The sequence below is a fragment of the Podarcis tiliguerta genome, assembly GCF_965153285.1.
Source record: "Podarcis tiliguerta genome assembly, chromosome: 10".
NCBI classification, from domain to species: Eukaryota; Metazoa; Chordata; class Lepidosauria; order Squamata; family Lacertidae; genus Podarcis; species Podarcis tiliguerta.
The window spans coordinates 69,271,754-69,298,604 of record NC_139543.1 but is presented as its reverse complement, the minus strand read 5'-3'; the positions used below and the strand labels follow the sequence as shown (position 1 = coordinate 69,298,604).

The 26,851-nt window shown below is 47.8% G+C and overlaps 1 protein-coding gene and 1 long non-coding RNA gene across 2 annotated transcripts; one reads left to right on the top strand and one right to left on the bottom strand.

The window, feature by feature from the left end:
- The first annotated feature begins 2,623 nt into the window (after positions 1 to 2,623).
- On the top strand, positions 2,624 to 21,291 carry KLHDC10 (kelch domain containing 10). The gene is made up of 9 exons (XM_083402324.1): positions 2,624 to 2,840; positions 8,798 to 9,019; positions 10,537 to 10,691; positions 12,168 to 12,316; positions 13,582 to 13,666; positions 15,238 to 15,304; positions 16,891 to 16,938; positions 19,037 to 19,176; positions 20,780 to 21,291. The coding sequence occupies exons 1-9, from the start codon at positions 2,702 to 2,704 to the stop codon at positions 20,987 to 20,989; spliced, it is 1,215 nt and encodes a 404-aa protein (XP_083258450.1). The 5' UTR covers positions 2,624 to 2,701; the 3' UTR covers positions 20,990 to 21,291.
- Positions 21,292 to 22,319: 1,028 nt separating this feature from the next.
- Positions 22,320 to 22,766, bottom strand: LOC310659330. Its single transcript, XR_014502765.1, has 2 exons — positions 22,710 to 22,766; positions 22,320 to 22,448 (listed from the first exon to the last, which is right to left on the bottom strand). It is a non-coding gene; the product is annotated as an uncharacterized lncRNA (long non-coding RNA).
- Between the last annotated feature and the right edge of the window lie 4,085 nt (positions 22,767 to 26,851).

The window sequence follows — 26,851 nt, the reverse complement described above, 5'->3', positions numbered from 1 at the left end:
CAGACTCTAGGGTTGTGCGCCCATCTCACTTAAGAGGCCGGGGGCCAGCGCTGTCTGCAGACACTTCCAGGTCACGTGGCCAGCGTGACATCGCTGCTCTGGCGAGCCAGAGCCGCACACGGAAATGCCGTTTACCTTCCCACTAGTAAGCGGTCCCTATTTATCTACTTGCACCCGGGAGTGCTTTTGAACTGCTAGGTTGGCAGGCGCTGGGACCGAACAGCGGGAGCGCACCCCGCCGCGGGGATTCGAACCGCCGACCTTTCGATCGGCAAGCCCTAGGCACTGAGGCTTTTACCCACAGCACCACCCGTTAGCTTGTTCATTTATTCATCTACTTTAAATCTATACTCTTAGAAAACTGCAGGTTATTACAATAATCCTGGTAATGTTTTTATCTGTTGACAATTACTCAATAAACCATTTCCATCCTTTTATAAAAAGATTACTATCTTGAGTTCTCATTCTTCCGGGACATTTCGTCATTTCTGCATACTGTATTCCATAGGTTTTTGTATCCATACTTCCTTTGCTGGGACTTCTGCGCAAGTCTCGTCTCGAAGGGAGTGGAACGGCCAAGCAAACGGCAGCAATCACCTTCTCCCCTGGTTAGCAGCCACCCTCCGCCGAGAAAGCGCAGCAGGACAAAAAAATGGGGTTTAATAATAATAATAATAATAATAATAATAAATGGGGGCATGGGTGGCGCTGTGGGTTAAACCACAGAGCCTAGGGCTTGCTGATCAGAAGGTCGGCGGTTTGAATCCCCGCGACGGGGTGAGCTCCCGTTGCTCGGTCCCTGCTCCTGCAAACCCAGCAGTTCAACAGCACTTCAAAGTGCAAGTAGATAAATAGGCACCACTCCGGCAGGAAGGTAAACAGCGTTTCCATGTGCTGCTCTGGTTCACCAGAAGCGGCTTAGTCATGCCGGCCACATGACCCGGAAGCTGTGCGCCGGCTCCCTTGGCCAATAAAGCGAGGTGAGCACCGCAACCCCAGAGTCGGCCACGACTGGACCTAATGGTCAGGGGTCCCTTTACCTTTAGTAATAAAAATATTTTCTTTATATCCCTCCCTCCCCAGCCGAAGCCAGGCTCAGAGCAGCTAACAACAGTAAAATGATACAGCATTCTAAATGGGACACAGGGAACCTGCAGCCCTTCAGATGTTGATGGACTCCAACTCCCATCAGGCCCAGCGCAGCCCATCCTAGAATCATAGAGTTGGAAGGGACCCCAAAGGTCATCTAGCCCAACCCACTTCAATACAGGAATCTCAGCTAAAGCATCCATGGTAGCTGGCCACCCAACCTCTGCTTAAAAACCTCCAAGGAAGGAGTGTCCACCACCTCCAGAGGGAGACCGTTCCACTGTCGGACAGCTCTTGCTGTCAGAAAAGGCACCTTCCTGTGCTGCAAGGCAGTGTGGTGTAGTGGTTAGAGTGTTAAGCTAAGCAGGGGGAACCTGCTTAGTTCAAGTTGTCACTTGACCAGGAGTTTCCTTGGCTGAGCTTTAGCGCAGACACTGTCCAGCCCGCCTAGCCTACCTCACAGGGTTGTTGTGAGGCCAAAACGGCGGCCGAGAGGAGACCCATGTATGGCTGCCTTTATTTCCTCGAAGGAAAGGCAGGGAGTATGCAAAAGTACAGCAGTGTTTTCCCTCCCTAATTTTGGTTCCTCTCGTTTCATTTTTGTCGCTTAAAGGTTCGGTTGGGGTTGGCGGTTACTTTGATTTGGGTCTAACTATGAACTGTTTATTCTTGCTCTTGTTACTGCTTTTCACTGATTTATTGGTTTATATGTTGCTTGTATAGGATATCTTGTTTTTTGTAATGTTTGGTGCTTTGTTGTGTTTTATATGTTGTAAGCCGCCCAGCGTGGCTAGGGAAACCCAGCCAGATGGGCAGAATATGATATTATTATTATTATTATTATTATTATTATCATCATCATCATCATCATTACTAATAACATTCATTTTGTATCTCTTCTGCAGCCCTTTAAACAGCCGCGGCCTCCTCAGAACTCCTGGGAACTGTAGTTTTCGCGCTAGCGCCCAGGACCCCTCCCTTGCGGGACTACAACTCCCAAGATTCCTGGCGAAGAAGACCCGTCTCTTTCGCCTGTCGATCCGCTATTTCCTATTTCGATTGCTCCTGCCTTCCCCGCCATTCCCCGTTCTGTGCGGAAAAGCCTTAACCTTGCGAGCGATTGCTCTGGCCTGGCTGCCTCCGCCTCCCCCCTCCTTTCCATGATGACGTCGCCCACCCCTTTCGCCTCTCCTCCTTCTCCTCCAAGCCGACCCAACAACCGCGCCTCCGATTGGCCGGCGCTGTGCAAGTCCGGCGCCTATTGGCTGTGGTAGCGGGAAAACTCTTGCTCCCCCCACCGCTCCTCGCGCAGGCACGCACAAGCCCCTCCCCCAGCCCCTCACGTCGCGCTCCGATTGGCCGGCGCTGTGCAAGGCCGGCGCCTATTGGCTATGGCAGCGGGAAACTCTTGTTTCCTCCCCCCCGCCTTTCGCGTAGCACGCACAAGCTGCTCCTCCAACAACCGCGCCTCCGATTGGCCGGCGCTGTGCAAGGCCGGCGCCTATTGGTTGCGGCAGCGGGAAACTCTTGTTTGCCCCCCCTCCTCCAGCCCCTCACGTCGCGCTCCGTTTGGGCGACTGTGAGGGAGCCGAGAAGAGGAAGGAGGGCCAAGATGTCGGCGGGGAACGGAGAGGGCTGGGACGGCAACCGGCAGCGCGGCGCCGGCGGCGGGAACGGGCCCGCGGCTCAAGCCCCGCGCGGGGGGCTCCTCAACCGCTTCGTCAGGCTCCCGCCGGGCCCGGGCCGAGGCGGTGAGTGGGGGGGGGGGGTAAGGAGGGAGCGTCTGCGCCTGCGCCGCCGCCACAGCCAAAGCTCCGCTGCCCGCCCCGAATGGTTGTCGTTTAGTCGTGTCCGCCTCTTCGTGACCCCCTGGACCAGAGCACGCCAGGCCCGCCTGTCTGTTGAAACCAGACGTCGGGCATTTAATGTTGCCGGTCTTAGAACCACAGAATTGTAAAGGACCCCAAGGGCCATCTAGTCCAACCCCCTTCAACGCAGAATTCACAGCTGAGAAATGGCCACCCAACCTCTGCTTAAATACCTCCGACAAAAGAGAGTCCACTACAGTGGTACCTCGGGTTACATATGCTTCAGGTTGCATTTGCTTCAGGTTACAGACTCCACTAACCCAGAAATAGTGCTTCAGGTTAAAAACTTTGCCCCGGGATGAGGACAGAAATCGTGCTCCAGCAGCGTGGCGGCAGCAGGAGGCCCTGTTAGCTAAAGTGGTGCTTCAGGTTAAGAACAGTTTCAGGCTAAGAACGGACCTCCGGAACGAATTAAGTACTTAACCCGAGGTACCACTGAGGGCATTCATTCCACTGTCTAACAACTCTTGCCCTCAGAAAGTTCTTCCTAACTGTTATTTAGAATCACCTTTCTTTGTAATTTGGTTCGGGTCCTACCCTCTGGAGCGGCAGATAACAAGCTTGCTCCATCTTCCATGTGACAGCCCTTCAGGTATTTGTATATACCTAAAAAGTGGTTATAGCTAACAATGTTCTAGCCATACTAGAAGTCATGATTTAGGCCCAAGGAGCCAGGAAGAGATCATTGCACACAGTATTTCTCAATCATTCATTTCCATCATTCTAATGTCATTTCTGCAAAACCACTTTCTTCATTTAAGTTGTTGTTGTTTAGTTGTTTAGTCGTGTCTGCCTCTTCGTTACCCCATGGACCAGAGCACGCCAGGCACTCCTGTCTTCCACTGCCTCCCGCAGTTTGGTCAGACTCATGCTGGTAGCTTCGAGAACACTGTCCCACCATCTCATCCTCTGTCGTCCCCTTCTCCTTGTGCCCTCCATCTTTCCGTACATCAGGGTCTTTTCCAGGGAGTCTTCTCTTCTCATGAGGTGGCCAAAGTCTTGGAGCCTAAGCTTCAGGATCTGTCCTTCCAGTGAGCACTCATGGCTGATTTCCTTCAGAATGGAAAGGTTTGATCTTCTTGCAGTCCATGGGACTCTCAAGAGTTTCCTCCAGCACCAGAATTCAAAAGCATCAATTCTTCAGCGATCAGCCTTCTTTATGGTCCAGCTCTCACTTCCATACATCACTACTGGGAAAACCATAGCTTGAACTATACGGACCTTTGTTGGCAAGGTGATGTCTCTGCTTTGTAAGATGCTGTCTAGGTTTGTCCTTGCTTTTCTCCCAAGAAGCAGGCGTCTTTTAATTTCGTGGCTGCTGTCGCTATCTGCAGTGATCATGGAGCCCAAGGAAGTAAAATCTCTCACTGCCTCCATTTCTTCCCCTTCTATTTGCCAGGAGGTGATGGGACCAGTGGCCATGATCTACGTTTTTTTTGATGTTGAGCTTCTGACCATATTTTGCTTTCTCCCCGAATATATATATGGAGAAGGGGCTGCTGAATCTGAATGTCTTGTGCTTGACTGGGGGCTTCCGGCTGACCGCCGTTGGAAGCAGCTCGCTGGGGCCACGTTGGTCTGATCCGCTTATAAGGGCTTTACGGAGGGGTGTTTGGGGAGCCTCCTCAGGTGACATTCGCCCTGCGCGTGCACAATGCAGGAAGCCCCTTGTGTAAATCCCGAACAGCAGCCCTGCAAGGTCGCCTGATGCTGCAGTCACTGCCTTGGGGTGAGCTTCGTGTGTGTGTGTATACAGTGGCACCTTGGTTCTCAAAAGCCTTGGTACTCAAACAACTTGGAACCCAAACACTGCAAACCCAGAAGTAAGTGTTCCAGTTTGCGAACATTTTTCGGAAGTCAAACGTGTTGCGTTTCGAGTGTTACGCTTCCGATGTGAGTGCCACACTTCCGTTTTGAGTGTTACGCTGAGGTCTATTTTTGCTTTTTATTTCGCGTTTTTGCAGCTCTTTTTGTTTTGTTTTTCTGACTGTGTGGAACCCAGTTCAGCCGCTGATGGATTGATTGTGTGACTGCAGTACATTGTTTATTGCTTTCATTTTATGGATCAATGGTCTTGTTAGATAGTAAAGTCCTTGTTAAATTGCTGTTTTAGGGGTTGTTTTTAAAAGTCGGGAATGGATTAATCCATTTTGCATTACTTTCTATGGGAATGCGTGCCTTGGTTTTGGAACGCTTTGGTTTTGGAACGGACTTCAGGAACGGATTAAATTTGAGAATCAAGGTACCACTGTACAGTACGTTGCAACTTGTGTACAGCACCTTGGCCGAACCTGAACAGCAAGGTAGCCTGCCGTTGTTGCTTCTGCAGTTTGCTGGTGTGGGGTGAAGGGAGAGGTCAAGCAGCTTGCTTAAGGCCCCCTAATGAGTTCCTGACAGAGGCGAGACCAGGACTTCCTAACTCATAACTTTAGCCACTATGCCACACAAGCTTTTGGCACCTTTCCCTTCATTCGTTACTAATTCCACCCCATAAAACAGTGCCAAGTTCATTAAATTGGAAGCGTGCTGTTTGATCCCTTGCGTGCTTATTGGATATAAATCCCATGGTGCTCACTGGTATTTACCCCAAGAATGCATAGAGTTGCACTTTCGGTTACTAAAATGTTTATATACTTCCTGTTTCCTGCTTTCATTAACTTTCAAAAGCGCAACTAAAACTTTTGAAAGAATCAGGTGCAATATATAAGGGGGAAATGTAAAGAAAGTTGGACATTGACCAGCTTGCTGATACCGCCAGTTTTTCAGGTGCTGTTGAAACACAGCCAGGATAGGAAGTCCCGTAATATGTGTGCCATAGAGAATGCTTTCCCTTCATGTTCCACTACCAACCAGTCTTCTGCTGGTGGAATGCCCAGGGCAATCTGTTAGTATCACCTGGGTGGACATGTGAACTCACCTTGGAGGAGACAGTCTTTTAAGGATCAGAGTTGCACAGTGCTTTAAAAATGGTACTCAGCACTTTGGGTTGGGTCTGGAAAGAAATCAGAAAATTGGTGCAGGTGGTATGGCAGTGGAGCAAGACACTTCAGGAACTTGTTGCTGGTCAGAACTCTTGACTCTTACTTCCTGCATCAACTGAACACGCTTAGAGTCCTGCTATTCCAAATATCCTTCAAAGAGAGTCTGATGCCAGACTCGTTACTGTAATGCAAGTCCAGGTGTAACAAGGACATTACCACAGCTGGATCTGCTCTCTCTAGGTTTGGTTGCGTGTGTAATGGTTCTAGGGATTGCTTGTGCGTAAGTTGCCTTTACTCATGACTAGCTTGCATGATTGAACCCTTTCTGACAGAGCAGCCTCTATCTCGTGGCTGCCTCAGTCGCTGGCAGAATCCGTCAGTGGGCGTTTCTTAAACCGCTTCCAACATAAAAGCTGCTTCACGCCCAGTCTCCTCCCCCGTTGCCTGCGTGAAAGCTTTTTGCGCAAGGTGGGTGTGGGCAACGGAGCACTTGTCCCCTCTCCGCTCGTCTCCTGCGAAGAGTCCTGGAGCCACCTCTCCGCTTCCTCTATCTCCTCCCCTTCTCCACTGGTGTTACGCTGATTTCCTTCCCCAGCTTATGGGCTATCCCTCCTCCTACTGGGACCCTCTCCACCATCGTCCGAGAGCCCTCCCACCTCCTCCTGCTCCGATGGCAGTTCCCTGACAGCGTGTTAGTTTAAGATGTGTAAAAGTGCTCCTTACTGGAAACAGTTATCCCTTGTACTGGCTATCTAGGAGCACAGTCACACCATAAACAACCTTATTGGCTCCCAGTATTATTATTATTATTATTATTATTATTATGACTATTATGACTGGGCTGTGCCTACATCCCTGCGTCGTTGGTCCTCTTGACCAGCAGCACATCTAACTCTTTGTTAATGTTCTTTGTTAGTGAGGCCACACTTTTTTTTGTTAATGTGACAGGGTGCCCGAATAATAATAATAATAATAATAATAATTTATTATTTATACCCACCCATCTGGCTGGGCTTCCCCAGCCACTCTGGGCTGCTTCCAAAAAATATTAAAATACTGTAACACATCAAACATTAAAAGCTTCCCTAAACAGGCTGCCTTCAGATGTCTTCTAAAAGTGGTACAGTGGTGCCTCGCAAGACGAAATTAATTCGTTCTGCGAGTTTTTTTGTCTTGCGAAACACCACTGTGTATTGACGGTTTCCCATAGGAATGCATTGGCGGTTTTTAAAAAAAGGCGCAAGACGTTTCATCTTGCGAAGCAAGCCCATAGGGAAATCCGTCTTGCGAAGCAACTCAGAAAACGAAAAACTCTTTCGTCTTGCGAGTTTTTTGTCTTCCGAGGCATTCGTCTTGCGAGGTACCACTGTAGTTGTTGTTCTCTTTGACATCTGGTGGGAGGCTGTTCCACAGGGCGGGTGCCACTACCGAGAAGGCCCTCTGCCTGGTTCCCTGTAACTTGGCTTCTCGCAGTGAGGGAACCGCCAGAAGGCCCTTGGTGCTGGACCTCAGCGTCCGGGCAGAATGATGGGGGTGAAGACACTCCTTCAGGTATACTGGACCAAGGCTGTTTAGGGCTTTAAAGGTCAGCACCAACACTTTGAATTGTGCTTGGAAACGTCCTGGGAGCCAATGTAGGTCTTTCAAGACTGGTGTTACGTGAATGCATACTGGTTTATGGGCATGTAGCTAAACCACATCCGAACAAGGTACTTCAACCCCATTTCATGTTACTGCTGGGTGCTGGATGTCTAGGGAGTGCACGGAGACCATGAAACAGGCCAGCTAGTGTGATCTTGTCCCCCTGCCACAGGGTTCATCGAACTGGGCAAGGATGCATCTGAAAAGGGTTCCAGTTCCATCAAGGTTTAGTGTTTTCACCCGTAATGATGCAGTCGCTTATCAAGCTCAGGCATTAATTCAGCGCCACTGCAGCCTTTCTGGAGTTGGGATGAAAAGTGAGGAGAGGCGGTGTTATTTCTGTACCGATGGCACTGTACCTTGTATGTGCAGATGACCTCTCCCAGCATTTTCATATTTCAGCTTAAGGGCTGAAATAGAACCCCAGATGGAAAAAAATGTTGAGCAGGCGACCTCTACCACCAACGTTTGGTAAACCAACTTCTAGGAGGGACTGAAACCACAGAAAAAAAACCCTCCCAGATAATGTTGAGAGTTCATAAGAGCCTCCTGGATCAAGCTAATAATCCGTCCAGTCCTGTTCTCACAGTGGCCAACCAGATACATATGAGAAGCCCACAAACCAATACTGTATGACTGAAAGCCAGAAATGTTTGGAAGATCAACTGTGATCAACTGAGAGCCAGTGTGGTGTAGTGGTTAAGAGCAGTAGTCTCGTAATCTGGGGAACCGGGTTCGCGTCTCCGCTCCTCCACATGCAGCTGCTGGGTGACCTTGGGCCAGTCACACTTCTCTGACGTCTCTCAGCCCCACTCACCTCACAGAGTGTTTGTTGTGGGGGAGGAAGGGAAAGGAGAATGTTAGCCGCTTTGAGACTCCTTAAAGGGAGTGAAAGGCGGGATATCAAATTCAAACTCTTCTTCTTCTTCTTCTGTAACCATCCACAACACCACATCTCCTTGTGTAGCTTTATACCCAAACAGTTTGCACACACCTTTCATGACTTACCTGCTCCCATGCCCAACAATGAAAACGGGTTCACGGGAATTTGTCCAAGATGGAACTGGAGCAATGTCCTTTCTTGGTGCTGAGACTTTATCCGTTGTGATGCCCACCTCTCTCCCTCCTTTGTCATCTTTCTATGCTGCTCCACCCAGCCTTGCAAAATATATTCTGTCCCGTCTTAGTTTATGAAAATCTTTTGTCTCTCTGCTTTAGGCCACAGAGTCCCACCAGCCCGAAGCGGCCACCGTTGTGTGGCAGACAATGCCAACTTGTACGTGTTCGGCGGATACAATCCTGACTATGATGAGTCCGGAGGGCCAGAGAATGAAGACTACCCACTCTTCAGGGAGCTTTGGCGATACAACTTTGCTACCGGCACCTGGCATCAAATGGGCACAGAGGGTTACATGCCTCGAGAGTTAGCATCTATGTCACGTGAGTGGAGGAGAATGAATTACTGCGGTAGTAAAGCATAAATGTAACTCTTCGCCTTAATAGCATTCATGTTGTGAACTGCCCTGAGATCTAGGCACGAAGGGTGGTATACAAATTTAATAATAATCATCTGTCCCTTCTGCATAAGGGCAGTAATTGAGTAAGATTAGAGTGAGCTATTTTGAGATCCGTTTTGTAACTCCTGTACTTAAAATAGGGTCTTATAAAAGTCCAGGCTTAGATGCCAAGAAGGACTTGGCTTCGTATTGTTGCTGGCCAGATCTGCACTGTGGATAAATTCATGTTCCACAGTTGTGGCTACCAAGAGTCTTAAGAGGTGTGGCACTACCGCCACCATCACCCCAGCAGCGGCCCTAGGGTTGGTTTTTGTGGGGCTTCCTCCCATCCCTGCTACAGCTTGGGACGCTGGGGATGCTGAATGCTGGAGCTCTGTCCTTTCTCTTTACTTCTCCCCCCCCCCCCCTGAAAGTCTTCATGGTAAATGTACTTTGCATGATTCATCCACAGCTCTGCAGGCAGGTTTTTTTCCATTAGTGCAGTCCGCTGTCTGTTGTGAAATTCAGGTCTGCAGGGAAGTGTCAGCGACTTTTGTTGCCTTTTGCTGCTGTGTGAGTGCTTGACGGAAAAGCAATATAAGTTACTTGGGTTCCAGTGTGGTGTAGTGGTTAAGAGCGGTAGTCTCGTAATCTGGGTAACCAGGTTCGCGTCTCCGCTCCTCCACATGCAGCTGCTGGGTGACCTTGGGCCAGTCACACTTCTCTGAAGTCTCTCAGCCTCACTCACCTCACAGAGTGTTTGTTGTGGGGGAGGAAGGGAAAGGAGAATGTTAGCCGCTTTGAGACTCCTTAAAGGGGAGTGAAAGGCGGGATATCAAATCCAAACTCCTCTTCTTCTTCCTTTAGTATGCTTTGTCTGTTCATTTGCATGCCCATTCATACCTCTTGCACATGAACCCGTCTGCTGCTCACGCTCTACCTGCACAGGCCCCATTTACCCAGCACTAACGCGGGTGGCGCTGTGGGTTAAACCACAGAGCCTAGGACTTGCCAATCAGAAGGTCGGCGGTTCGAATCCCTGCCATGGGGTGAGCTCCCGTTGCTCGGTCCCTGCTCCTGCCAACCTAGCAGTTCAAAAGCACATCAAAGTGCAAGTAGATAAATAGGGAAGGTAAACGGTGTTTTCATGCGCTGCTCTGGTTCGCCAGAAGCGGCTTAGTCCTGCTGGCCACATAACCCAGAAGCTGTACCAATAAAGCGAGATGAGCGCCGCAACCCCAGAGTCGGCCACGACTGGACCTAATGGTCAGGGGTCCCTTTACGCTTTACCTTTAACTTGTTAGTTCTGTGTCACTGGCAAGAGGGCTCTCTCCATCCCTTTGCTAGACTTTTGGTTACTGGTGAGCAGCTCAGCAGAGAAGACGATTGTTCCAAGCTGCTGTTGAAGGCTACCAAATCCGCATGTCAAAGGTTTTGTTCTGCGTTCTTGTTTTCTGCCAGTTGTGTTGCATGGGAATAACCTCTTGGTCTTTGGCGGCACCGGGATCCCCTTTGGCGAGAGCAATGGCAATGACGTGCACGTCTGCAACGTCAAGTACAAGCGCTGGGCCCTCTTCAACTGTCGAGGGAAGAAGCCCAACCGCATCTATGGACAGGTACGGGGGGGGGTCATCCACTGCACCCCCTATTCTACTGCACAGGGAAGTTTTTAATGGTTGATGTTTTATTGTGTTTTTAATATTTTGTTGGGAGGCACCCAGAGTGGCTGGGGCAACCCTATTGAGATGGTCAGGATGTAATTATTATTATTATTATTATTATTATTATTATTATTATTATTATCATTATCAGACTATTGAAGGACAGAGAGTGGTTCCATATTCCTGAGAGGCTTGTGCTCTTAATTCAGGTCTCGCTTATCTCCTCGGGTCTAAGAATGGGGAGCAGTTCGCAAGTTCCTGAGCATGAAGTATACTGAAATACCTTTGGGGGATTGCATAGTACGAAGTCAGATAGATAAGCATTTAATTTCAGCCCAAGGTCTTGATGGCTTAGCCCTATCAAAGAGAAAAATAGAATATGCTGGAGCATGTACAGTCATACCTCGGGTCACAGATGCTTCAGGTTGCGTTTTTTTGGGTTACAGACCGCCAAAACCCGGAAGTACTGGAATAGGTTACTTTCAGGTTTCAACGGTCGCTATGCACATGCGCAGAAGCGCCGAATCGCAATGTGCGCAGATGTGCCGCTGCGGGTTGCGGATGCTGCGGGTTGCGAACGTGCATTCCGCACAGATCACGTTCGCAACCTGAGCGTCCACTGTACAGAGTGCTTTTCAATTTTAGGTACCACAACCATCTTCCATACATCCAAGGCTAGAGGCCGTTCCCTTACCCCACCCTGTGTCTGTACACATTGCAGTGTTTCAGTACAGTGGTGCCTTGCAAGACGAAAAGAATCCGTTCCGCGAGTCTCTTCTTCTTGCGGTTTTTTTCGTCTTGCGAAGCAAGCCCATTAGCGGATTAGCGCTATTAGTGCTATTAGCGGTTTAGCGGCTATTAAAGGCTTCAGGGATTAGCGGATTAGCTGCTAAAAGGCTATTAGCGGCTTAGATCAGGTGATAAGCGGCTTAGATCAGCTGTTAAGCGGCTTAGCAATCAGCTGTTAAGCGGCTTAGCGAACAGCTGTTAAGCGGCTTAGGGGCTTGGGGAAAAGGGGGGGAGGGGAAAAAAAACCCAGGAATCGCAAGGCATTTTCGTCTTGCGAAGCAAGCCCATAGCAAATTCGTCCTGCGAAGCACCTCCAAAACGGAAAACCCTTTCGTCTAGCGGGTTTTCCGTCTTGCGACGCATTCGTCTTGCGGGGCACCACTGTACCACATTTCAACCATAAGCTCAAATCAGTTCACGGAAATGAGATCGGACTTACAGGCAGATTTAATTGCCCTGGCAATACCAAGGGCTGTCCGTGGCACACTGTCACTCCTGGCTCCGCTCCCTTGAAAGTGGTGTGACAAAGGGGATCCAGGGAAGGGGGAGATGGATGCTCTTCAGAGGATGCCTGCCTTTCGGCTGCCTTCCTATGGTGCCCCTTCAGTTCCCCTGCAGCTCTTCCCTCTTCTCCCTTACCAGGCGATGGCGATCATAAATGGCTCCTTGTACGTATTTGGAGGCACGACAGGATACATTTACAGCACAGACCTGCACAAGCTGGACCTGAACACCAGGGAGTGGACCCAGCTAAAGCCAAACAACATGCACTGTGACATGCCGGAGGAAAGGTGAGCTTGGCCTCTTGCTCAGGGGCGCCTGCTGCGTAAAACTGGCTGCAAGGTGACCAGCCTCAAGTCTTCCTCATTCAAAATGACAGTCTCACGATAGACAAGTTCTTATTAAAATGTCATTTCCAATTCAAAAAATTTTGGCTGTCTCTTCAGCCACCTCACCCTGCCCTCCAGATGTTGGTAGGGCTTGTGTGGTTTAGTTGGGATGCCTAAATATGGAAACATTTGCTATGAAAATTCTAGCATGTCTGGCGGACTGTCTCGCCAGAGTGGTGCATGCTCTGGTTACCGTATTTTTCGCTCTTTAAGACGCACCAGACCACAAGACGCACCTAGATTTTGGAGGAGGAAAACAAGAAAAAAAATATTCTGAATCTCAGAAGCCAGAACAGCAAGAGGGATCGCTATGCAGTGAAAGCAGCGATCCCTCTTGCTGTTCTGGCTTCTGGGATAGCTGCACAGCCTGCATTCGCTCCATAAGACGCACACACATTTCCCCTTACTTTTTAGGAGGGAAAAAGTGAGTCTTATAGAGCAAAAAATACGGTAACTCTCGCTTGGACTACTGCCATGCACTCTTTGTGGGGCTACCTTTGAAGGTGACCCAGAAACTACAACTAATCCAGAATGTGGCAGCTAGACTGGTGACTGGGACCGCATAACACCGGTCTTGAAAGACCTACATTGGCTCCCGGTACATTTCTGAGCACAATTCAAAGTGTTGGTGCTGACCTTTAAAGCCCTAAATGGCCTCGGCCGAGTATATCTGAAGGAGTGGCTCCACCCCCATCGTTCTACCCGGACACTGAGATCCAGCACCGAGGGCCTTCTGGCGGTTCCCTCACTGCGAGAAGCCAAGTTATACAGGAAACCAGGCAGAAGGCCTTCTCAGTGGTGGCACCCGCTCTGTGGAACGCCCTCCACCAGATGTCAAAGAGAACAACAACTACCAGAGTTTTAGCAGACATCTGAAGGCAGCCCTGTTTAGGGAAGCTTTTAATGTTTGATGTATTATTGTATTTTAATATTTGGTTGGAAGCCACCCAGAGTGGCTGGGGAGGCCCGGCCAGAAGGGCGGGGTATAAATAATATTTTATTTTTATTCTTATTCTTATTCATACATAGCATGGCATTCTTGGCTGACAGACTGAGAAAACTGAATGCACCACGGGCTAGAAACTTGTGCATGCACACACACACCCACACCCATATAAATGAGCAGGCAGATGAAGCTACAAATAATTTTGACTTTGTCTTTCCAGATACAGACATGAAATTGCACATGACGGGCAGAGGATTTACATCTTAGGAGGAGGAACTTCTTGGACAGCCTATTCCTTGGACAAGGTAATAGGATCAACCACCAAAATACTTTTTATTAGTTTGATTTCTCGCTAGCGAGATCAGAAAGTAAGCCCATGACCAGAGCTGGTGAATTTTAATAGCAGAATGTTGAGGTCTTGAGTATTTGGCACATAATGCAGATTGGTGAGTGATCTAGTGAATGGAACTGGGTTTGGTTTGGGAGAACTGGGTTCCAGTCACTGCTCTGATCGATTGTGTGGCAGGTCACCCTTTTTTCCATCTCAGAACATTGCTCTTGCAAGGGGGAACATCCACCAGAGTGCCATGAAGACAAAATTTGCAAAGATTTGCACACAAGGAATCCTAACATGTTTCACCTGTATCTCTAATAGGGCACAACCTGGGATGAATTTATCCTGTGTAAGCCCCCTTTGGCATACATAGCCACACTTTTGCACAGTTCCTGTTGAGTTAATTGAAATAATAATAATAATAATAATAATAATAATAATAATAATAATAATAATAAATTATTTATATCCTGCCCTCCCCAGCCGAAGCCGGGCTCAGAGCAGCTAACAACAATAAAATTAACACAGTTTACATAAAATCACAATCAATTGAAATCAATTAATTCTAAAATCAATTCAGAATCAAATTAATGGCAACCACTGGGCTAGAGTTCTATGAGGCTTACAGAAGGAGGGGGTCAGGCTGTGTAGCTCTGTCTTGCAGGCCCTGCGGAAAGATTTCAAGGTGCTGGTCTTGACCTTTAAAGCCCTTTGTGGCTTAGGGACTATCCTCCACCAGGGCCAGGGCCTTTTCAGTAATGGCTCCGACCTGGTGGAATACTCTGTCCCATGAGACTAGGGCCCTTCAGGATTTAACCTCCTTCCGCCGGGCCTGCAAGACAGAGCTATTCTACCTGGCCTTTAATTTGAATTCAGCCTGATCTTTTATTTCCCTTCCCTTCTCTTCCCTCCCCTCCCCTTTTATGAAGATCACCCGCTCTGAGACCCCACAGCTAATTCTCCCCTGGTCTCCTCGCTGGCCCAAGTAGGACCAATTCAGCCAGCTAGCCTTGGGGATTATCTAATGCTCATTTCCCCTAAATTGATTTTTGATTTTTGAATTTTATTGCTATTCATGTTTTTATACTGTATTTTATGCTGCTTTATAATTAAGTGTTTTAAATTCGTTGTTAGTTGCCCTGAGCCCGGTTTTTGAACCGGGAAGGGCAGGGTATAAATAATATTATTATTATTACTGAAGTTACAAGAAATCAGATTTTGACTTAAAACACCAGGAAGAACTTTCTGACAGTAAGAGCCATTTGACAGGTTGCCAAGACGCACAGAATTATAACGGCTCAAGTTTCCCTTCGGCAGCAGGCAGATGACATGGCAATTTTTCTGCAAACCCAACAATCCATATCCCCCGATATCATGAATCAAGTGTCAGCCTCTTGCCTAATTTCCAGCGCTTAGCTATTTAACTTGGAAATCTCTTGTGGGGTGAATTTGCTGGCAGAGGCCTTGAGTTCAGCCATTGCCTTGTTCCATTTCTGTCATTAAAAATATATATATATAATTGTATTATTTCTGTTGCTTCAGATCCACGCCTACAACCTTGAAACAAACACCTGGGAGGAAATTGCAACAAAGCCTCATAAGAAAAAAGGTAGGCTTTTGAAAAATAGCATATATTGGCAGGGGTTGAAAAGACAAAACTATTTGTAGCCAGAAATAAAATGTTGGTGGGGGGCCCCAGGGAGAGATTCAAAGGAAGTTTGCAAACAAGTCAGTCTTCTCAAAACCTTTGTACTTTACTCTTTGTTAAAAATCCAAACTAAACCCATAGATTGATCTGAAATATACACCAAAAATGTTGCATAATTCCAGGTCTCGTGTATAGTAGCTGGTTCCAGATTATTTTTTTTAATTACTAGATACAGTGGTATCTTGGGTTACAGGTGCTTCAGGTTACGGACACTTCAGGTTACATGCGCTTCAGGTTACAGGTGCTTCAGGTTACAGACTCCGCTAACCCAGAAATAGTACCTTGGGTTAAGAACTTTGCTTCAGGATGAGAACAGAAATCACATGGTGGCGGCAACGGCGGCAGCGGGAGGCCCCATTAGCTAAAATAGTATCTCAGGTTAAGAACAGTTTCAGGTTAAGAACGGACCTCCAGAACGAATTAAGGTCTTAACCCAAGGTACCACAGTATTTCTCTTTGGATTCTGGTGCCTTGTGGAAATCTGACATCTCAGAAACACTTTTTAAAATGTACAGTAAACTTTCAAGAAGGGTTATGTTCCAGAAATCATGCCTAAAACCAAAATCGCATATAGTCAAAACACCGTGGGTTCTGTGGTGGGTGGGATTGCCAGTGACTTTCCCCCCAGATGCCTGTCCTCTAATTATCTATTTAGCCAAGCACTTAAATGCACACAAATTATATGCACATACGTTGTGTGTTTACTGTATTCATGTAGAGCTCAGATTTAGTGATTCCACTTGACTTGGGCTCTAATCAACGCCCATAGTTAGGCTTTTGTAACCTTTCTTGATATAAAGGCTCCTTGCGCCAGGTGGCCTTTCAACATACTTCAGTTCAGATTATTTTCCCCTGGTCATTTTAATTGGTTTGCTCTCACAACCCTCTCTTCAGTGGGCATTGCAGAGCGCTTGTAAAGCGAGCGCAAACTGTTCTTAGGCTTCAGATAGGTAGCCATGTTGGTCTGACGCAGTCGAAATCAAAAATAAAAAAATAGTCCAGTAGCATCTTAGAGACCAATTAAATTTGTTCTACGTATAAGCTTTCATGTGCATGCACACTTCTTCAGATACACGCTGAAGATACACACTGAAGTGTGTATTTGAAGAAGTGTGCATGCACACAAAATCTGATACCAAGAACAAACTTAGTTGGTCTCTAAGGTGCTACTGCACTATTTTTTTGTTCTTGGGCTTTTCATCTTTATCCTCACACAAGCTAAAATATGCTTTAGGAGTAGGCAGTTTCCTCCCTCGCTGTTTCGACTTCACCTCTTCATATGGATTAAACTGAAGGATGGCTAAAGGTCAGTTGGTATTGAATGATCTTATGAGTGCTTCACAGCCAGGCACAAGGAGAATTCTTTGCAATTCATGTTAAGCCCCTTTTCAGGCTGGCCGGCCCCTTCCCAATAATGAGAAACCCACCTTCACTGAACAGTCATCTCTTCAGTTTCACTCGCTCACCCTCAGGTTTTTGTTCCGCAGATTTCCCGGCGGCCAGGAGATGTCACAGTTGTGTACAGATAAAAAATGGTAAGAATCACTGGCTCACTTTGGCACGTTCAGCTGCAGAGGCTCCTGTTTGTGGCATGTGAAATCCCAACTGGGATGAAGCGTTTGAGCCTACTTCTGTATGCACACAACAGTCCATCTTTGAGGTGCTGCGGTGCCTCAGCATGTTCAGAAACATTCTAACAGCAGAGGGTGGAAGGGTCAGCCATATTGTTGGAAAGCTTGTCACAAGAGAAATGGGAGGCTGGTTTGACTCGAGGGGAGAAACAGCGTAACCCCGGGGCCACTTCCTCCGAATGGACTCTGGTTTGTCAAATGTCCATGTCACTTCCCACTTTAAAAAAAAAAAAGAGTATCCCAGTCCCTTAAAAAAAGGGAAATTCCCTTATTCCGAATAGGATTCCTCGCAAGAAAAGGGAAGAGTTGACAGCTATGCTGGGCCCCAGTGCCATTTACAACCAAAGTGAAAAATAATAATAAAATCACATAAACTTGGTTAAAAATGGATTTAACGTTACAGTGTATTGTTGGTGGTGCCCCAATGCATGGAGAAACAAAAACTTATTTGTCTGGCAGTGCCAAGGGGGCATTCCTGGGAAGAGTGTTCCATAAATAGGGTGAGTGGGCAGGAAGGAAGGAAGTGGGTGGATGTGGGAAAATTCAGAATTTTGCTTATTACTTAGTTATTTAACTATTAAAAAGGTAAAGGTACCCCTGCCCGTACGGGCCAGTCGTGTCCGACTCTAGGGTTGTGCGCCCATCTCGCTTAAGAGGCCGGGGGCCAGCGCTGTCCGGAGACACTTCCGGGTCACGTGGTCAGCGTGACGAAGCTGCTCTGGCGAACCTGCACCAGCACAGCACACGGAAACGCCGTTTACCTTCCCGCTATAAAGCGGTACCTATTTATCTACTTGCACTTAAGGGTGCATTCGAACTGCTAGGTGGGCAGGAGCTGGGACCGAACGACGGGAGCTCACCCCGTCACGGGGATTCGAACCGCCGACCATGTGATCGGCAAGCCCTAGGCACTGAGGTTTTACCCACAGCGCCACCCGCGTCCCTATTTAACTATTACTTGAGCCCAAATTGCTCAGGGAAGCATACATATTACACCCCCCCCCCCAACAATTCATCCTCTCAACAGCCCTCTAAGGTAGGCTAAAATGGTTGAGGGAAGACTTGAACCCGGTCCTTCCTTGTATACACTGGGTTATTATTAAAATTTGTATCCTGCCCTTCATCTGAAGATCCCGGGGCATTTTACAACGGAAAAACACAAAATAAGAATGCAAGATACATAATAAATCACAGACAAAAACAAACGCCTCCCACAAACACATTTTAAAAGCCACAGGGTGTTTCTCAACGCAACACCTGGTTGAAGAGAAACTTTTTCGCCTGGCACCTAAATATATGTAATAAAGGTGTTGATGGGGGGGGGGTACTGTTCCTAGTTTCCCAGGCAAGATTAAATGTTACTGTACTTTCCCATGTAGAAGATGTTTTTTTTCCTTTAAAAATCATGCTGAAAAGTGGGGGTCATCTTATACATGGGTAGTGTATAGGGTGGACGTTTGATTGGTTGCCACTGTGGCTGTTGTGCGTGTTATTGGTTGCCGCATCAATGGGTGGTGTTGATCGGCTGGCGCTCCAGCAGTTGGGCGGGCGATTGGCAGCTTCTGCCGCCAATGGGACAGACGGGAGGCGGATTTTGTGACTCGGGCGGGCGAGTGATTTTTGGCAATCCTCTGCAAAAAAAAAAGCTCAGCGACTCTGTGCCATCTCCCCCCATTTTCTTTGAGTCCCCCAAAATAGGGGTAGTCTTATACACGGGGATGTCTTATAGACGGAAAAGTACGGTTATTTCCTTGAAAAGATAGAGGTGGGGGAGCGTACCCTGTTTCCCCGAAAGTAAGACTTAGCGCATCTTTGGGAGCAAAAATGAATATAAGACACTGTTTTATTTTCGGGAAAACAGGGTATTAATCTCAGCGGAAGTCTGGCGAGAGAAACCGTTGTGGAAACCGCAGTTCCTCTCTGCACCAGCTGAATAACTGAGCAAACCCTCCTTTATGGTGGGAAAACAACGCCTAATGCCCTGTGCCCTTTGTCGATTCAGATGTCTTCGTCTGCGGAGGATACAACGGAGAAGTGATCCTGGGAGACATCTGGAAATTGAGCTTGCAGACCTTCCAGTGGGTGAAACTCCCGGCCGTGATGCCAGAGCCAGTTTATTTCCACTGCGCTGCTGTGACTCCGGTAAGCGGCTGCCAGCGCCCAGCCTCTCCGCAAGGTCCTACGTGGCACAGAAATGGCCAGCAAGAAGGTGGGGAGGGGGTGTGAATTAACCAGTTGAGGGAGGTATTTCAAAATACTGGAGTTCTGTCAACCCAGACCGTCATTAGGTAAAGGGACCCCTGACCATTAGGTCCAGTCGTGACCGACTCTGGGGTTGCGGCGCTCATCTCGCTCTACTGGCCGAGGGAGCCGGCGTACAGCTTCTGGGTCATGTGGCCAGCATGACTAAGCCGCTTCTGGCGAATCAGAGCAGTGCACGGAAACGCCGTTTACCTTCCCGCCGGAGCGGTACCTACTTATCTACTTGCACTTTGACGTGCTTTTGAACTGCTAGGTTGGCAGGAGCAGGGACCGAGCAACGGGAGCTCACCCCCTCGCGGGGATTCGAACCGCCGACCAGGCCCTAGGCTCTGGGGTTTAACCCACAGCGCCACCCACATCCCTAAGACCGTCATTGGTGAGGTGGGAAATGGCCCTGGAACAGCCACCTTCAGGTGCTGGAGATGAAATCCTGCTGCTGGGAACACAAACGCAGGATTAGACCAGCGATTAGACCAGCAGGATTAGGGGCAGAGGGTGGGGGCAAAGGGCCTTTCTCTGCAGTTTGGCTCTCTGCAAGCACGTCAGGCCCATCGGCTGTTGCCCAGGACAAATAATAAATTATTATTTTTATTATTATTATTATTATTATTAATTTATTTCTATTGCGCCCTCCCCAGCTCAGAGCAGCTAACAACAATAAAAGTAACACAGCATTCTAAAATCAATTCATTCTAAAATCAGTTCAAAATCAAAATTCTAAATCAAATTAATGGCAACCATTGGGCTAGAGTGCTATGAGGATTGCCGAAGGAGGGGGTCAGGCTGTGCCTTGGCCAAAGGCCTGGTGGAACAGCTCTGTCTTGCAGGCCCTGCGGAAAGATGTCAAGTCCCGCAAGGCCCTAGTCTCTTGTGACAGAGCGTTCCACCAGATCGGGGCCACTGCCAAAAAAGCCCTGGCTCTGGTTGAGGCCAGCCTAACCTCCCTGTGGCCCAGGACCTCCAGGATGTTTTTGTTTGAAGACCGTGAGGTCCTCCGTGGGACATACCAGGAGAGACGGTCCTGTAGGTACGAGGGTCCCAGGTTGTATAGGGCTTTAAAGGTTAAAACCAGCACCTTGAACTTGAACCTGTACTCCACCGGGAGCCAGTGCAGCTGGAAAAGCACCGGGTGAATGTGATCCTGCAGCGAGGACCCCGTAAGGAGTCTCGCCGTGGCATTCTGCACCTGCTGGAGTTGCTGGGTGAGTCTCAAGGGCAGCCCCACGTAGAGAGAGTTACAAAATGAGTTGTCCATGAGGATCTTGAGATCATTAAGCACCGGGCAACCTGGCTGGCAGGCTTGTAGCACCCACTGCCCTCTTGCTTCGCGTGGTTGCAAACAGAATGCCGCCTCGATGTCCAGCTGATCACAGATATTTGGGGCCGGATGGCATCTCTCCTTCGCAGGCAGTCCAGATGCTTGCCGTTCCGCTTAAAAGAAAACCCAGCAGTGATCTTCCTTTCCCCCCTTGTTTCCACGCAGGCCGGCTGCATGTACGTCCACGGAGGCGTGGTGGACATCCAGAGGAACAAACGGACTGGCTCTCTCTTTAAGATGTGGCTGGTAGTCCCCAGCCTCTTGGAACTGTCTTGGGAGAAGCTCCTGGGGTTTTTCCCCCACTTAGCAAACCTCACCAGATCGCAGCTTTTGCACCTTGGACTCACACAGGGACTCATCGAGCGCTTGAAATGAGAAAGCACCTGTTCTTCAAACACTACTTTTAAAAAAGCGACTCCTCTCCCCCCTCTTTTCTCTCTCCCTCTCTCTCTCTCTCTCTTTCTCCCTCTCGTTTTCTCTCTCTATTTATGAGCACTGCGGAGGATTGCTGCTAGGAGATGGGACGACGCCCGACTCCAAAGCCTTACTCGGCAAATATACATCAGATGCCTTTTTTTTTTCTTCTGTGAATTTTTATTTTAAAGTTTATGGAAGTCAAGCTTTTTTTTTTGTTTGTTTTTAATTTATGGATACCTATAAATACATCATGAACGAAAGACGCTGTCGCTCAGCTGATTTGTACTGCTTTTACTGCATGCTTTGTAGTCGCAGGAAGGCAAGGCGGACGGCGTGACACGGTTTCTCCTAGCTACTGTTCTGTAAGATGGCCTTGTAACTTGCAGCAGTTTCGAAAGGGGAAGGCTGGCTGCTCACTCACTCGGGAACCCATCGTAGCAGCTTTTGCCACATCCCCTGCCTCTCTAAAAAAAGAAAAGGCCTAAATGCGAGCTGGCTTTCTCTGATCTGTCTTCTTACAGATGCTACAGTTTGGAAAGACTGGCGCCTTGTGTTGTGACTTTCTGAAACGTGTGTCATTTCTTGCCTTTTCATATTGAACTGCCCAGTCCAAGACTGGTTTACTTCCATGTGGCTGGCTGGCTTCAGCACAAGAGTTTATCCTGAATGGCGGCAGGAAAGGGATATAGAGAGCTGCCCAAGTACCATTTCTGTTATGCCTGACAATGAAGGAGTTAACGGAGAAAGAACTGTGAATAAGCCGATGCTATTTTTTCTTTCTCCTGTCGCAAGTGTGTGTATGTGTGTTTGTGTGCATGAGAGAGTGTGTAAGTGAAGGAGGATTTGGAAATTCATGCTCTGTGCAATAGCTGTTATTATCCGCTAGTTTTTCTTACGTAGATAGGGGGCTTGGCTCTGCTGGCCTCCCCAGTTCTTGCTTCCACCCCCTGCAAGTTGGTTTGTTTTAAAACCCCATTCTATGGCCTGTCGTCTTCCTCCGAAACAAAAACCTTCGTATTAACTGCTCCTTCATTTGCAGGAAATGCCATGTTGTCACCGCTGCATTTCTGTTCTTCTTCTTTAGCATAGGCAAAATGCCTGACATTTTGCTGTGGACAGTATTTGCCTTTTAAAAAAGAATGCTGGAAAAGGAAACCATCTCTGTGTCTTAACTGTTGTGTTCCAAATGGCTGCGGAAATGTCCTGTAGAATGTATACCAAAACAGCCGTCAACCAAGCGTCATACCTAGCCTGAGAAACTGGCTTTTTAATTTTTGGTTTTTTAAAAAAAACAACTGTACATGAAATATTATTGGTAGTCCTTGTCAAGTTGTCTTCTTTAAAATTCTGGTGGAAGTATCACAGCTTTCTTTGGAAGTGGATAGGAGCTCCATGCAGTACAGCAGGGGTCGACAAGCTTTCCGTATTTTTCGCTCTATAAGACGCACCAGACCACAAGACGCACCTAGTTTTTGGAGGAGGAAAACAAGAGAAAAAATATTCTGAATCTCAGAAGCCAGAACAGCAAGAGGGATCGCTGCGCAGCGAAAGCAGCAATCCCTCTTGCTGTTCTGGCTTCTGGGATAGCTTCACAGCCTGCATTTGCTCCATAAGACGCACACACATTTCCGCTTACTTTTTAGGAGGGGAAAAGTGAGTCTTATAGAGCAAAAAATACGGTAATTTGCCTGGGCTGGATCGGTCCCGTAGAGATTCCTCCGTGGGCTGGATTGCGTGTGCGGCTGAAATTTCCGGCGTCTGCGCAGACACAATTTCCAGCATCTGTGCCTGCACAGACACGATTTCCGGCACCGCAAAAGCGAGTCCCCATGCCTTGCTGCTCCAGTTTAGTGCAGCGCGCCGGGACTCGCCAAGCGGGCGTCAGTTCTGGGGTGGCTCGTGGGCCGTTTAAACGGCCTCTGTGGGCCGCAGGTTGGCAATCCCTGCTGTACAGTAGCATCAAACCATGGATCTCATTCCCTGTCCCCCCTCCTCATGATCCAGGATTTCCAATTCTGATTTAGCAGCAAGCTTTCATTGTGTCTCAACATTTGAGTAGCCGGGACCATGGTTTGCCATTCCTGCCAAACCATCGTTTTCTAGGTTAGCAAATGTAAGCCATTCTTGGCTGTTGGGACACTGAGGCAGACCAGCTCCCTGATTGAACAGGATTGTCAAGTCCTGGATTGTGGAATGCAAGGGGTCTATAGCTGGTGTGGAAGCTCCCCTTTCCTCGAGCACGTGGCACTAAGCCATGGTTTGTTAAGCAGGTGAGCTCAGTCCATATCTCATGTCCCTCTGCCTTCCTGTCTTCTGTATCTGAAGTCATTCACCCCTCCTGTGGCTTGCATTGCCTCTTCTTGAAGCACACCTGAGGCCTGGTTCATGGAAGCAACAGAATCATGCCCGTTCCATGCGTTCCTGAGTGGCGTGGGGCTCTGTTATCTATTAAATTTATATACTGTCCTCCCATCCAAAGATCTCAGGGTGGTTCAGAGAATAAAATACAGGGCAAAAGCAAGTAAATAATGAAAACAAAACTGTGTAACAGCTGGATAACGGTTCCATCATTCATGATCATGCTGCCTAGGATTTATGAGAGATTGGTTCCAGCGATGTCTGGATAGCCACTGGTTTTCCAAACCATGCCTGACATGTTTGAATAGTCCTCTGTGATCAAGGCAAATAGCCTTGTGTTCTTTATGCTGGAGTATTCAAGTGTGGAACCCCCTTCCTCCTGCCTGAAGGGGGCAGGAAGTTTTCCTGTGACTCTACTGCCTCTGTCAAATGGCTGTGTCCTGGCGTCATTTAGACATGCAGGATGCACTTAATCTTAGCCAAAAGGCCGAGAAGCGACTCTGGAGAAATGGAGAATGAAGCTAACGGATTATGCAGAACTGGATAAGTTAACTGGGAAAATTAGATATCAACGAGATCACAAGTTCATTGAGGACTGGGGAAAAATTTCGGAGTATTTGAAGAGTGTATGTGATGAACAAACAACGCTAGTGGGTTTTAAAGAAGCTTTGTGAAAAAATAAGGAATATTGCAAAAATGCAAATAAAATTATTAAGACATTAAGATAAAAAAAAAGGTGATACTAAATTTGAGGAATGCGTAGACTAAATTTTAAATACGGATGATTGTCAGAGAAGTTGAGGGAAGTTCTAAAACTGAAGATATGTTACTTGGGAATTTGTATGATTGGAGATATTTGTGCAAAACTTAATAAAAAATTATTAAAAAGAAAAAAGGCATGCAGGATGCAAGCTCAGCTGAGAAGCAGCATGGCTTTCAACCTGTACTTCCTCAGGTGCAGAGAGAGAGAAACCCTAGCTAGAGGAAGTCTAACCCAGTGGCAGGGGAAAGGTTTTTTATTTTATTTTACTGTCTTACCTTCCTGGCAGGACCCACAGGTGAAATTCTGATGAATATATGCTCTTAAGTACTGTGGGCCCCCCGTTTTTCAAAAGCCAAGCCGTAGATCCCCTGCTTTTGAGAACATTGACACCTCTGTGGCAGTTTTCGTCTTGCGAACGGTGCCACCGTACCCTCCAACTTGTCCCAGCACAAAAATGGGGGGCACATCTTCAGCGCCGCACTCCGACACCAGTCATGTGACCTTTGTGGGAGCACAGCCCCCCGAAATGTGAAGTCTGGGACAGCTGATGAGTATGTGTCACAGACCTCCTGGGTGGGTTACACAGAGCCCCAAGTGGTCCACGAACCACCCAATGGGAGCCGCTAACAAGTAACGTAAGCCAGTCATTCAGATCCAGAGAGGCGTGCCTGTCTCCATCATTACTAACATTTAGGAGGAGTTTGAACACATTCCTGTTTAGCCAGGCAATTGGGTCTCTGAAAAATACATTTCCTGGCAGCCCTGAGATCACTGAATGGGATAATGCTCTCTTAACAGCTTCTAGAATGCTTTAATCCACTTCAAAATGTTTTTGCTTTCTTTTCTGTTGTTATATTGCCTATCCGTTTGCTACATTGGGCTCCTTGGGGAAGAAAGAGGGATATACAGTGGTGCCTCGCAAGACGAAAAGAATCCGTTCTGCGAGTCTCTTCGTCTAGCGGTTTTTTCGTCTTGCGAAGCAAGCCCATTAGCGGATTAGCGCTATTAGCGGTTTAGCGGCTATTAAAGGCTTAAGGGATTAGCGGATTAGCTGCTAAAAGGCTATAGCAGCTTAGTGCCTTAGAAAAAGGGGGTGGGGAGCGAAAAAAATCGCAGGAACTCGCAAGACATTTTCGTCTTGCGAAGCAAGCCCATAGGAAATTCGTTCTGCGAAGCACCTCCAAAACGGAAAACCCTTTCGTCTAGCGGGTTTTCCGTCTTGCGAGGCATTCGTCTTGCGGGGCACCACTGTAAATAAAACAAATACCGTATTGGCCCGAATATAAGCTGCACCCACACATAACCCGCACCTTTAAAATTCAAGGGGGGTGGGAGACAACACCCGAATACAAGCCGCTCCCTTAAAATTCTGCAGGCACTCACACCTGTTCCATTTTACTGTATGTCTGTTTCAGCAGTGATACTGTAAAAGCCAATTTTTGTAAGGTTGTAAATTTAAGCCGCACTTCTCACGGTCGGAATTTGGAAAAAAGAAGTGTGGCTTATATTCGGGCCAATACGGTAAAAAACAAACTCATATGCAGTTAGGGCTGCAAATGTCCGAAATCCTGCAAGCCAATGTCAAGTAACGGCGGACAAGATTGATGAACAAAGCGGCTGCCCAGTGGTTGTTTCTGATGGTCCTGTTATTAAGTTTGGGAAACTGCACTAGACTTGCCATGATCATTCACAAAACACGCCCCCCCCCAAAAAAAAAAACCACCACACCACACAACTTTTCCCCTCTCTCAGAGGTTGGGTGGACCAGCCGAGGGGGGAAAAGGTATCATAAGACCTTTTCGCTCCAAAAGACGCACCTGACCATAAGACGCACCTAGTTTTTAGAGGAGGAAAACAAGAACAAAATATTCTGAATGAAACAGTGGATGTATGATTTTTGTGGTTCATGCTGTGGCCACAGACATATGTGATTTGACGGTGAGTTTGGGGTAGCCCAATGCAAAAATCCTAAGGATCCATGTGGATCTGTGCTTTGTAACCACGTTTTTGCGCCATTGCGGCCCCATGAAACAGTGGATGTGTGTTTTTGGGGGGCCGGCTGTAGCCATGGACATGCTATGTGATCTGATGGAGAATTTGAGGTGACCCAATGCAAAAATCCTGAGGATCCATGAGCTTTTACCTCCTCCCTCCCAGGCAGCCTTCTTTATTGCGTCCCTTATCTCCCTCCCAATCACTTGCCGATCAGCTGCTTCCTTTCAACACTCCCTTCCCTCTTGTTTGCCTTAGTGTCTTTTCCTTAGCTGGAGCAAATTTTTGCTCCTCCTTTTCTTCTAATTTCTCTCCTCATTGCTTGTTTTAGTCTTCCTGTCTCCTCTCCTTGCAAGTTCGCTGTCTTTACCTCCTCCCTCCCAGGCAGCCTCCTTTATCGCTAGAGTCCCTTATCCCCCTCCCGATCGCTTGCCGATCAGCTGCTCAGCGGTTTTGTTTCAACACCCCCTTCCCTCTTTCAAAAAAAGAAAGCACAATCTGCTTTTCGCCCCTGGGCAATTTGGCTCCAGGGACCACACATTCGCTCCATAAGACACACAGACATTTCCCCTTACTTTTTAGGAGGAAAAAAGTGCGTCTTATGGAGCGAAAAATACGGTATTTCATGACCACACAGCCTCCCTATTGAGATAAAACGGCGACTCAGAGCTACTGAAAAGAAGTTCAAGGGTCAACTGGGAGACGTA